Here is a 14,124-nt window from a genome sequence, read left to right as displayed (position 1 = left end):
AGCCCATGGAAGAGAAAGACAAATACTGCCAAAGCAGCTCAACAGAAAATCATCATGAATTTTTATTTCTAAAAAAAGGGGGGAGGGTGGATTTTTATTCTTCAAATATGCTCTGATAAACAAAAAAGCAACATGTATGTTTATGCTTACACAAGAGAGTAACTAAAGACAGTGCCTCTTAACACACAAATGACTGCAAACCTTCAGTGACCAGGAAAACTACAGCTGCATGCTTAGGAGAATGGAAGGTCACTCACTCACTGAGTGAATTCTTTGTTCAGCGCACTGTGCAAGAGATACGAAAATGAAAAGACAAGGTCTATGTTCTCAAGGAGTTCAGGGTCACAGGGAGAGAAACATAGAATAATATGAGTAGTATGTTAGAGGTATGTTTAAACACAATTATCTGATTACAGAGGAGAATGACTAATGCAGGGAGGCCAAGCGTGGATTTAATGAAAAGCGGCATTTGGGAGTTGGCTATGGAGAGAGCTCAAAAGGTATGGCACCCATAAAAACAGTAAAAATGCATGTTTTCGTAAAGGAAGCAGCTTAGTCTGACTGGTATATTAGATGAATAAAGGAAATGGGGCCAACTATGAAGCATGCTGCAAGAAATACTACGGAATGTAGATGTGGTTCTGCAGATAATGTAGCTCATTAAAAAAGTGTAAACAAAAGAATAAGACAAAATTTATTTTTAAGATTATGCTGATGACTGTAAGGAAGATGAACTAGAAGGAGCCTGGTGGCAGGGAGACCAGTTAGGAAGCTGGTGCAGTAGGCTAAGAAATAGTGAAGCTATGGATCTAAGGCAACAGCGATGGGATTGAAAGAAAGGAGTAAGTTTAAGAGGCAAGTTTAGAGAAGGCAAAATACACTGGACATGCTGACCAACTAAATGGGAGTAAAAAAGAGAGTTCAGAGATAATGTCTCCATTTAGCTAAACTAAAAACTAGAAACTGTATTATCTTTGTTTTGCAAGCACATAACAACGAATGACTAAATTAATGAATAAATAGCTTTGAAATCTAGGTAAGGCTGATAACCAAGGAAAAGGTTTAGGAAAATAATTCGCTTTTTAATATAACAGTGTGTGATGTATATAGAACATTTGAGTGTGATTTTTTCAGTGGCAATTTGGGTCCTAAGTCAGAGGCACAATAAAGGCTACAAATACAGAATTCAAAAGTTATCAGAACATACACAGCATTTGAAGCCAGGGGAGTGATAAGACTGTGTGAGGTAAACTCAGTTCCCTTTCTTGAGAATTTCTGATTTAAAGGCATAACTACTTTCTATTGTAAGAATCAACTCTCTTCCGCCACTCAGAGTGCTCAAAGGTGAAAGAGCCATCAGGTTCTCATCTAAGAGAAAGGACAAGGACTTTTCTACAGCACCAGCTACTGAACTAGTGTCTGGGTATGTGCAAGTGAAGCCAATTTCCTCTAAAGGACTCCAATTAGTTGTAGGCTAAAAGGAATGGAGATTATTTCTCATTTGAAAGTCCGTTAAGCATCAACACTTCTTTTAATCATCCTTCTAAAGAAATATTTAAAAACGTAGCACACATTTCCGTAATGTAGATTTTTCCAAATTATTTGTCTTCTAACCTATTGTTATTAAAATTCTTTTTCTCATTAAAAAAAAAATAATCTAAAGCTCTATCTAATGTATCTGCCTATATTATATTCACTATATTAATAATTAGAAACCCTGGTGGTACAGTGGTTAAGTGCCACGGCTGCAAACCAAAAAGGTCGGCAGTTCGAATCCACCAGGTGCTCCTTGGAAACCCTATGGGGCAGTTCTACTCTGTCCTATAGGGTCACTAAGAGTCGGAATGGACTCAACAGCAACAGGTTTGGTTTTTTGGTTTATATTAATAATATGGAGCCTCTTCAATAAACATGCACTCGAAAGCACACATCAATGCAAACTTTTTTGGGGCTTTCAGCAAAAAATATGAAAAGTCAAATAAAATTTACTGGTCTTGAATACATTTCCCCCCAAAAAACATACAAATAAAGGATATACATTTGGTATATTTCTTGGAAGCAAGACGAGCCTTTGAGAAAGATAGTTATAAAGTATTGCCTATAAAAAGAAGGTACAATGTATTACTTCAAATAAAACCTGGCAGCATAATTTAGGCATTTTTTTTTTTTATCCCTTAGGCAGTATTTTATTTGTCACCCTTGAGCTATATAGTTCCATTTTTTTAGAGTTCAGTAAAAATGCATACCGCTGGGCTGACAAATTCGCAAGAGCAAAGTAGTAACACTAAGGAATTTTAACACCAAAATCAGGGAAGACAAGAAAAAAATGGGGGTAAACACTGTTCTTTTAAAAATGGAAAGAAAAACAATGTTTTCGCACCAAACAGAAAAGATACTGTGCTTTTTATTAACCGTGGTAATGCTTAGTATTAGTACTCCAAGTATCTCTTACAACAATTGTGGAACAATGAAAATCATAGATCAACTTTACTCTTTTTCCAATGTGAAGCATCCCAAAACAGTTTTTTTTTTTTTTTAAATCTCCTGAAATAGGCACCTACTGCAAGAGCGATCTGATGGCAGAATAGCAGTCTACCCAGACCAGGTGTAGTACGAGATTTGAAGATCTAATTTGCTGCACCAGTGGAGACTGAGCATTATGGTGGCGACGCTCTTAGCCCCCAGAGGAGGGCACGTCCCTGTCAAACAGCACCCCCGCTGACCTAGTCATCAGTGGGGGAAAAAAAAAAAAAAAAAAATTTTTTTTTTTTTTCATCAGTAAAGTGGGCGTTAAATGAGGCTCCTTTACTGTCTTGGGAAAGGCATGCCTCACAATCCCAATCTGGTTAAGGAGAGAACAGATTACTGGAAAATGTTAGCATTCAAGATATTTCCTGTGACTTACCTCATCTACCTTAGTAGCATCAAGTTTCTCACTTTGGTATTTGTAGAGACGTTGGAATACAGGTAGTACACGCAAAATGAGGCACAGAGAAACTGCACAGGAACTGCCTTTTACATTTTCTAATCTAGTATCAAGGGATTGGCTTTTCAGAAAAACTGTCCCTGTTGTTCACCAAGTTTAATCTCTATAAAGATAATTCTCAGAATCAAATCACTTTACATGAATACCTTACAGCTAGATTTTATGCTGACACTTTCTGTTTACAAGACTCAACTTCTCACCTAATCAACGTATGCATTAGATAGTATTTCATCAACTATGATTTCTAATGGTATGACTAGCACTTGAACATTAATTACTTTTTGTAGAAATACAAATCAAACAACCATAATGTTATACAATATGAAATTGATTTAAGGTTAAGAGGTTTTATAATCTTAAGTAAAATCTTTACTACATCAGTTTATCTGGTGAAAGTGCTTTTGGTTAAAAAAAATCTATAGAAGTAGTATAAAATACCTGAGTGATATAGTGAGTACAACTTTTAATTATAAAGTATTTGAAATACAGCCATGTAAATTTTTAAGAAAAGCCACTTAGTTTATAATAGGCCATGTATAATACAAAGCATATTTGTCTATAACGTAAGTTTCAAACCCTCGCTGAGATTGATATTGATGTCATAACTAAATTTAGTTGGGCATCAACAACATTTAGTTATGACACAGGTGTTCACACAACCATTGCTGCACAACACTAAGTTCAAGGCACATTTTAAGAAATGATTCAACAGGTCTGCCCTCACTTGGTAGAAGATAATTAAATACCTTAATTATCAAATATCAGGGACTACTGTGAAAATGTTATTTTTATTGTTATTTATTTACTCTAAATATTTACATATTCATATTTACTTTGAGTGTTTGTTCTTTCAACATGTATATGTCCTCCCAGTCAATACACAATAAAGCACTAACCACAGTGTAAACTAGAATCTGGTAGCTGCACCAAGTAGAAAATGAAGAGTAAGGCAAGCCACAGACTAGAATAAGGTCCTCGATGGTAGGAAGTACATTTTGTTCACCTTCAAACTGTCATTATCTAACACAGTGCCTGGAACATAGTTGGCACTAGTTAATATCCGTTAAATCGCCTTTCCAGAAAAAAAAAATTTTTTTAATTCCAACTAGGGAAAAAGATAAATACTGACTCTGGTTGAATTTGAACCCAAATTTGGTTGAATTCGGGTAAGATTAAAATATTTTAATTTTAAAAATTTTTTAAATTAAGTGATATTAACAAAATCCCTTCTTTACTTTAAAAAACTGAAAATTACATAAAACTCTAACATATCTGTATTTGAAGAAAAATGCCAAAAAGCTGTTTTTAGTTGAATAAAATGTTAGCTGTCCTAACATAGCAAAAAACATTTTCCTACAGCTATGGTGAATTAGGATGAAGTATTTACTTCAAAAAACTCTCAGAAATAAAATAAATTATCATCCTGCTTTCTGGCTGATGATAAATTCATTTGGAAAAATAAAAATAATTAAATCAAATGTATCCTATGTAGCTCATAAATCAACACCCAAATGAGTAGGAAGTTTAAGGCGTTCTAAGTGTTACTGCAATCAATGCAAACTTTATGTGAAAAGATTAAGCTGATATTTAACTAGAAAATAAAACTGACGACAAATAAGTCATCCCAATATATAGTATTACAAGGTGAATTCAAAAGAAGAGAAAATATAAATGGAAATGTATTTTTTGGGGAAAAAAAACACATTTGTACATTAAACTTTGCTCCAAAATGCTTCTCATTTACATGCTTTCATAAAATGAAAATAAACTTTTAAGAACATTTTAAAGTTTTTCTTATTTAAAATTATGTACAACTAAAAAAAAATTTTTTTTTTTTTTTAACTATAGAACCACTGAGAAATTAGACATTAACTACTGAAGAATAAAACTTGTCAATACAATACACAGAAACATTGTCTTTCAGCCGTTTCTTGATACTAATTTATAATACATTGTTTTTTACAATAATGACCTAGCTACCAGTTTAAACCTTAAAGACATAAAGTATGTCATCAAAAGAATGAATTATAGTAAACAGCTTTCAAAAATAATTTTTAAAATGCTAAATTGCTCAAATAAGATCAATGATAGTATGTTATAACCATATATAGCTATTAAGTGCCTCTACTTTTTTTAAAGATAATTTCTCTTTTAAAAGTCATTTTAAAAACCTGTACCAATAACTTTAGAAATAAAACTCTTCAGCAATCTTATTCTTTCTGAAAAGATAAAAGGATATGGTTTAATAGTTAAAAATAAGCACTATATCTAACAGTCTTAAAAACTGTACTCCCACTGCCTTCCCCTACCTACAAGACTGTGGTGGAGGTAGGTGGGAAGGAGTAGGAGAAGATACAGAAATAGCAAAAGAATAAAATAGATGATTCAAAAATTTCCAAAAAATTATCATTTTTCTCCAAGGGAAAAAAAAAAAAGAGGTAAAAAAGCATGGCTTGGTTTTAATATAATCTGGAAAAAAGAGAATTCACTAATATTTCTTTTACAGATGATAAATTATATTCAAAAACATATCTGATCAAGTAAAAAATTTAAAGGTAATACCAATCAACTATTAAGAGCATGTAAATGGTACTGTTTATTCACTCTACCCAAGCTGAGAGGACAAAGGAGAGTGAAAACTCCAGAATTAATGCCTTGTCACTCTTTATGTCCAGGCATATATAGGTAGGCTGCATTTATTTTATTTGAATGTGAATTAAATAATCTTCCCAAGATAATGACTGAAAAACTGTGAAAACTGGGTAACACTAAAGTTATTTTAAAAGTCTAAAAAAAATTTTTAAACCACATTTAAGTTCAATAAATCTGGGCAATAACAAAACATAAAATGTGGTAGTATTCACTTTACTTATCTGTAGATTAAGAAGTTAATGAGTAGAATTTTATCAGAAATTCAAAACAGGCATAAAGAAACTCAGACTATCGCTACAATATAATACTATTATTATATTATTAAGGGCCCTTGGTGGCGCAGTGGTTAAGCACTCAGCCGCCAACCAAAAGATCGGGGTTGGAACCCCCTAGCCGCTCCTCAGGAGAAAGATGTGGCAGTCACTTTCCATAAAGATTACAGCCTTGGAAACCACCGGGACAGTTCTACTCCATCCTATAGGGTCACTTGACAGCAATAGGTTTGGGTTTTTTATTATTATTAATTGGAATTTTAACAAATTTTAAAGATTTAGTAAGCTACTATTTTTTATATCCTTATTATGGAACAGTTTTAAATAGATTTAAATGAAAATAAACCTTTGCTTCAAGATAATTTTGAATGTATATATCATACATTGTTCATTTATATGTGGGAAAAAATTAAATACAGTAAAACCTGTGTAAGGTGAAAACCTGTCGAGAAGGAAAACTCAAATACTTTCCACTAAAACAAGCAATAGAAAAGTGGTAAGGCCACACACTCTGTCAAAGGCAGAAAACTTGCGAGACCTGGAAAAACAAGGCAGTCCTGTCGCGTTCTGGCTCTCACAGGTTTCACTGTAACTTTTTTATTATTGGTAAATTGAGCTACGAAAATAACACATTACTATAAAAAAAATTCCTAAAAATAGTGGTAAGTAGATTAAATGAACATAAAAATAATACATGATCATCTCTTACAGATACATTATAATCAATAAAGACAATTTACTTTCAACTGCAAAATACTCATACAACACAATTTCTTACTGGCTTTATTTTCATTTTCATGAAAGTTATCTATACATACATATACAACATCAAATATTTTCTGGCAACTTTATTCAAGTAAACCAAGGTGTTAACAAACAGCTTTCTCTAATGCATTATTAACAAACAAAAGCTGGCTTTCTTAGCGAATCTTAAAGCTAAAATGCAACAATATTGCCATCTAGTGTTCATATCAGGTAGGCACTTCCAATACAAATGCAGTCATATTGGTTTTTCACTTAAAAAATTAAGTGTGCATAAGTTAAGCAGAAATTGCCTCTCCTATGGACAAGAGTATACTTTTGATGGATGAATAAAAGGAGAAAAATATAGAAGGTCACTGGGAACCAATGGGAAGAAAAAAACATGTAAGACACGTAAGATTAAAAAAAAAAAAAGATACATCCTTCTCTTGGATGAGATTATTGCCACTCTTTGTTCTTGAACACAGTACAAATGCTTTTTTTATTTTTCTGGATACTTTACTGACCACACAAAAGTAAAGGTCAACTCCTTAGGGTTCGTCATATCTACCCCCACGTACCTATTTCTATCCTAAATGGGAACCATATTGAGTGACTTGTTACAAAATGAATATAAATTCAGTCATAGCAATGTTTTAAATATATAAAATTTACCATTTCATTAATGAGAAAAGACACAGAATAAAAAGATTAGCATATACAATTGTTAATATTGAAAAGAACTTAACTTTATTAAAAGTTGAGCCAAATTTTTTCTTAATTACATTATCGTCATTATTGGAAACAAACACTGGTGAAACTGTTTATCTGCTGCAAAAGTCTCAGAGTAGCCAGCATATCTTCCTAAATCACTGGCCTCCCATTGTTTCTGTCTATCCCACTAAACCTGAACCTGCTCTTGGGAAAGCCTTGGTTCAAATCTGGATGCTACCACTGATTTGCTGTGTGACCTTGAGCAGATCGCTTAAGTAGCCTAAATAGTGGATGGACTACCTTTTTTCAAAAACACAATAAACGTCGACAGGATTTTCTACAGATGCTGACTTATATAAAACCTACCTAACTCCAGCATGAAGAACACTGAGAACATATCTATTTCTCAAAGGCCTCTTTAAATGATCAAAGTTATCACCACACACTGTATTACAAAATCTGACATCCATGCAGGATTCACAGTGAATTAATTAAAACATAAATGCTACATTTATTTATTCCTCAACCTAATAACATATACATAAACAAAATGTTCACTGTAACAGCTGACATGACTTTGATTTTCAATAAATGCTAGTCAACGTCATTCTACTTTTTCTTTCATCCATTCCATACCAAGTGCTAAGTTATTATTTTATGGACCATTTAAAAAACCCGCTGTGACTATGTTTCTAATAAACAGGTTTTTCATAAAAAGTCAACTTAAAAAAAAAACTACTTTCTTAAAAATAAAAATTTCACATTTCTATTCTTATTAAAAAAAATTTTTTTTTATACTACTGCTGCCACCTAGTGAAATTTTTGAGAACTTAACCATTATACTGGAAAACAGGTTTTTGTTTTTGCATATTGTCAAACTGCAAAGTACATATATGAGGAATCAGAACATTGCACTTTCTTCTGAACACATTTTTAATTTTCTTTCCTTATAATTCATCAATTTAGTCATCAAGCCATTTGTTTATTTAATCGGCAAGACAATTATAATCTTTTAATTTTAAAATTCTTTTACTGAAAAAAAGAGAACCAGAAACATAAACTTGCTTTTGCCAACAAGTTATACTTGTAAATATATGCAAATTCCGAAATACCTCCAAAGATTCTGTATTTGAAATATTAAATTACTTACCAAAAATATTACTCATTATACACTGACAAATAAATCAAAACACCTCAAACTCCACTAGCTATACTAACTGAAGAATCCCACAAAGATAACAGGTAATAGTCCATGATTAAGCTTACCTGGGAAAAGATATTTGCAGTTGGAGCAACTCTACTGTCCACGATACTGTATAAAATTGCTAACAATCTGTCTAATGGAAAAGATTTTGGTCCGAGGAGATGATTGCTTGTCTGTAAGAAAAAAAAAAAACATTAAATTTTCTTCCTACAGCTGAGCACTCACTTTTTGCACTACAAAATCCCAATAACAATATATTTATAATTTATATGGTTCCTCTAATGCTGTTAATAAATCTAAGCTGGAGTCTCTAAGTTAAAACTTCACCTGATAGAATCATGATTTATCTTTAACATCTTCTCAAGGCTTTCTGACTGAGCATCAACACATATTAACAGAAGAACTTGTAGGTCACCCCAACCTAGTCCTCAACACTGCCCCTATTTTACGGTTGTAACCAGGTGCTGAATGACTTAGCCCAGTCATTTGTTAAGATAATGCATAACCAAAATACGGTCCAGGGCTCCTGACTCCTAGACTAGTATTTACTACTTACTTTTCACTATTTCTCTTTACAACACTGCCTAGAAAATGTATTTGTTTAACACTAATAGCTCTAAAAAGATCAAATACAATAAATATTAGCTTAGAAAACTAATAAAATTTTTATAACTTATAAATAAGCAGTCAACCTAAAAAAATGTAAAATTTAAAATGTTAGATTATAAAATGTTCATACTTGCCTACAAGTCATACAGTATGATTACCTGTCATAAAAAAAATGGCAATACTCAAGTTTCATTCTATTAGCGGATCATTTTTGTAAATCATAATGACTTAACAATTTAAGTACCCTATGTTTTTGTTTTTTTTTTATGTTTAGCAATGGCAAATAAAATGGTGACTACTTGGATGGGATAAAAGACTTCTTTAAATAAAGATTTAAAGAAATAGGAATAAAGATTGCTTTAAAAGAAGAATAATTATAAGGAAAAATGCCTACTCAGTATTATAAAAATAAGTCTTTATTTCAGCTATTTATATCTAAAAGATAGTTTAGAAATCATCTTCCCAGGTGTTAAATTTTGCATGCTTACAGGGTCGCTATGAGTCGGAATCGACTTGACGGCACTGGGTTTGGTTTGGTTTTTTGGTTTTCTCATGAAATACTTCAAACATTCAGAGGCGAATATAATAAACAGCAATGTACCCATTTTCCAGTTTTACCAAATCCTAACATTATATCATACTTGAAAAGAAATAAAACATTAGATAACATTACAGATATGCTGAAGTCCCCTCGAGCCCCTCCCTCACCTATTGCATTCCCTTTTCCCTCTCTAGAAGGAACCACTACCACTCATGACTGGTTTTGTACTACTCCTCCACAGCATTGTTTGTATAATTTAAAATATTATGTAAACAACTCATACTGGACATACCACTCTACTAAATTTTTTCCTTCAACATTACAGTTTTTGAGATTTATCCCTATTGATACATACAATCTAGTCCATTTTTTAAACCACTCTATAGAATTCCATTTTATGACTCCATCACTCTCTACTTTTGAAAATTCATCACTATTAGAAAAAATACTGTGACGCACAATCTTGTACATTTCTCCTTATGCGAGTGTATGAGCATATCTAAGTAAAATCGCTGGGTTAAGTATAAGGCAGACAGTGCTATGTGTTTAACAACATTGCTTCCTCTTCTTGGGTAAATAGGAATACTACGTATTTCAGTTTCTCTCGCAGTTAGATAAAGAGTACGTGACTAAGCTCTGGCCAATGGAATGTGGGTAGAAGTAATGCAAGCTACTTTTAAGCCTATCCTTTCAACCACTTTAGTCCTCTTTCCATTTGATAGCAACCTCGGAGTTCACCACGTTTCACTTGACATCATTATAAGATGAAGGAAGGCCATTCAACTCATATTCAACTGAGCTGTGAGCAGTATATAAACCTTTGTGTTGTTAAGCTAATGAGAAACTACAGCATAGTCCAGCCGCCTATCCTGACCAACACGAAGTATATTCACGTATTATCTTTATTAGATAGTGCCAACCAGCAGAATAGGCAGGCTCTTATTTTTCGTATCATCTCTAGCACTTGGAATCATCAGACTTCTTTTAGTTTTGCCAGTCTGAGGGTGTGAAATAACACCTCGCTGTTGTTTCAATTTGCATTTCTCTCATTAGTGCATGAGGCTAATAATAATGCCATGTTTACTGCTATTCAAGCTCCTTCTTTTGTATCATTTACCCATTTTTCTATTGGGTTTGTCTTTTGCTTGTTGGTTTATGTGAGTCTTTAAAAATTCTAGATGCTAATTCTTTTTCAGGTGTATGAGTTCAATGTTAGTGGTTAAAAGCATCACAGGCTTTGGAGTTAAGCAGTCCTGGAATTGGATGCCTGTTCTACCACTTTAACTATGTTACCTTGGGGAGGTTACTTAATTTCTCTTTAAAATTCAAGTTTTCTCACCTAGAAAATGAGGATAATGACAGTACCCACATTCATTAGGTACACTGTGAGAACTGAGATCATATGAAGAGCTTAGCAGTGTTTGGCTCAGAGGTACTCAATAGCTTTTACTATTATCATCATGATACACTTGTTTGTGCTTTTTCTTTTTCTAGACAAATGCCTAGAAAACAGAAAATGCCTTATTCACCTCTGTATTGACAGTACTTAGGATTGTTAGTAAATAACAATGAATGAATGAATGGGTAGATGGATGGATGGATGGATGAATTGGTTTTAGAGGGAAGAAACACAAAAAATAAAGGCAAATGTTGATATGTCTAAACAGAACTGGTATCCTTGTCCTCACTAACACTTGGAAGTGATTTAGTAAAAAATATCTAAAATCCTCAAGTGTTAGGAATAGTGTGGGAGGTAATCAGGTTGACAATGATACTGTGAAAGCTGATGACACTTTTCTGATTTTCACTTTTATTTTTACTTGATGATGAGAAAATACATTTCCTACTTAAAAGGAAAGTAGTCTAGTGACATGTAGGGTATGTTACATTTCTCTTCCTCACTGAACTAATTTTGTGTGCTGTAAGTGCAAACTGGCCCCCTACCTAGAAAGGAAGGCAAAATCTGGAAAGATTCTACTATATTCATTTAAGAGAATGAAGACTGGTAAGAATTAAGAAAGAATGGAAGAAGGAAACCTAATAAAATGAAATTCTGAGGAGGTAAAATGGAATCAAAATTAGTACCAAGGTAAATCAAGAAAAATAGGGATAGAAGCATAAATCTAGAGTTATGGAGATTTATATCAGGAAAATTAAGACCAGAAAGAGTTAAAAGCTGCCAGTGGGGAACAGGACTATGGGTGATGAGAGGATAAAGACTCAACTCAGTCTATCTCCAGCAGCACCTTGCCTGAATGTGCCTTGTATTACTGTACTAAACATAACAAAAGACTACTATAACAGTATTAGGACATCATAACAAAACACAGTAAGTTCTTACATCCAAATGACTAATGCAATTATGCATTCATTCATTAACTACAGTATTCTAACTTCATTTGTTTTTCCCATTAGAGAAGTTAAAACGTAAATACCTTCTCATGTTTCTTTAGAAAGTTGGTTTTCTTGATTTTCCCATGATGCTACAAGAAAGGAAAAATAATTTTTAAGATAAAAAAAGATAATACTACATAAAAACAGAAAACTATTTAAAACGTGGCAAGTGTAATACTAATTTTTGTGTTAGGTTTTTTATTTTATTCTTCTTACTCTGTATATATTAGATGTCAACATGTTAGGCTGATTTGACTTAGGTTTTAATTGGATATGAGATTACTTCTGCATATAAAGAGATTTTAAAATAGTAATACTTCCTAAATTATATTTATTACAGCAAATTTATTGCTGTAAAAAGAGAACCCTTTTCGCTCAGTACTGAAGTCACTCCTAAGGTTCATCCTTCCGTGAAAGATCAGACAGGTGGGTAGGGCCAACAATAACATATATCAGGAATGTGCTTCATAGTTCAATCATTATACAAAAACTAATGGGCACACCAGCCCAAATGCAAAGACAAGAAGGCAGGAAGGGACAGGAACCAGACAATGGAAACAGGGAACCTAGGGTAGAGAAGGGGAAGTGTAGCCACATTCCAGCGTTGGCCACCAATGTCACAAAACAATTTGTGTATTAACTGTTTAATGAGAAACTAATTTGCTCTGTAAACTTTTACCTAAAGCACAATAAAAAAGGGACAGAGAGAACTTCCAAAGAAAAATGGGTTTCATTCATCCCTTAAAGTAAGTTGGTAATTCATACAATAAACACTGATTGAAAGGTATTTAGTTAGGCACTCAGGATTCAATAGTGCGGGGGGTGGCGGGGAGATGTGGTCCCTGCCCTCATGAAGCTAAAAAGTAGTAGGAGAGACAGACAACAAATAATAAAAATGTATTACAAATTGTTTTAAGCCCAAAGGAGGAAATAAGCACGACATGACCTGTGAAATAGGAAACAATAAAGAGGGCCTATAAATAGAGCGTTCGGGGAAGATCTCTCTTAAAACATAACATTTAATCTAAAGCCTGAAGGTTGAAAAGGAAGGAACTTTCCAGAAAGATGGAACATGTACAAAGACTTTAAAGTAGGAAAGAGACTGAAGCATTTTGAGGATGTGAAAGGCCAATGTGAACAGAACACAGGGAGCGAGGAAGAAAAGTAGCCCACACTGCAGCTGGAGAGAAAGCCAGGGGTCAGATGGGGCAAAGCCATGTAGGCCGCCCTGGGAAGGATGGCAAGTATAAGGTTTTCTCAGGGGCATGGGAAGCCCCAGAAGGGCTTTAAGATGGGCATGATCTCACTGACATGGTGAAATAGTTCCTGTTGCTGTCTGGAGAATAGAGAGAGGCAAACCAGATAAAAGGCTGCTGCATATACTAAAAAAAAACCCCAACCCATGCTGCATATACTAAGCAAGAGAAAAAGGCAACCTGGATGAGTATGATGGCAGTAGCAGCAGATTCAATATGAACTATGCAACAGCAATTACCAGGTCTTGCTAACATTGGCCAAGTAGCCATCTCTTCAAGCTTCAGTTTCCTTGTCAGTAAAATGAAGGTAATAGCAATAATTTGTGAGGATTAAATGAGATAATGTATGTAAGGCACTTACAACAGTGCCTATTTTAATATTTAAGTGTTAGTTGTTTCAACTACTACTACTTGAAGAAATAAAACTGGTTTTCTTCAAATTATTCTACAATTCACAATAGAATTATCCAGAATTAAAAGAGGTTTAATTAGAAGGAACATAAAACTCTTCTATAACAAGAATGATGAAGTACATAAGATACCAGGAATTACAGTATATATATAATGAGATAGGATCTGGTTCTCACAAAACATTAAAAACTACATCCCACCAATTCATATTTTAACGAATTATAGATTTTCTCTTCTGTTTCCTTTTTAAATTTTCTATTGATTAGGAGTATAGAGCCCCAAGACACAATGTCAGAATTCCTAAGAGGGAAGAAAAAGGTACAAATCACCTTTTACTCATCACT

At 33.5% G+C, this 14,124-nt stretch overlaps 1 protein-coding gene across 3 annotated transcripts in view; it reads right to left on the bottom strand.

Annotated features, from left to right (window-relative positions):
* The window catches only part of ORC5 (origin recognition complex subunit 5), a 174,806-nt gene that overhangs the window by 117,496 nt on the left and 43,186 nt on the right, over positions 1-14,124 (bottom strand). For all 3 annotated transcript variants that reach the window (XM_064289884.1, XM_003407195.4, XM_064289883.1), the window contains exons 11-12: positions 12,155-12,202; positions 8,632-8,742 (exon numbers count right to left, since the gene is read on the bottom strand). In XM_064289884.1, coding sequence (XP_064145954.1) covers positions 8,632-8,742; positions 12,155-12,202 — 159 coding nt within the window. The remainder of the gene's footprint in view (positions 1-8,631; positions 8,743-12,154; positions 12,203-14,124) is intronic.

Source organism: Loxodonta africana, chromosome 8 (genome assembly GCF_030014295.1).
Source record: "Loxodonta africana isolate mLoxAfr1 chromosome 8, mLoxAfr1.hap2, whole genome shotgun sequence".
NCBI lineage: Eukaryota > Metazoa > Chordata > Mammalia > Proboscidea > Elephantidae > Loxodonta > Loxodonta africana.
The sequence above is the reverse complement of the archived record's forward strand: the minus strand, read 5'-3'. Positions and strand labels throughout refer to the sequence as shown.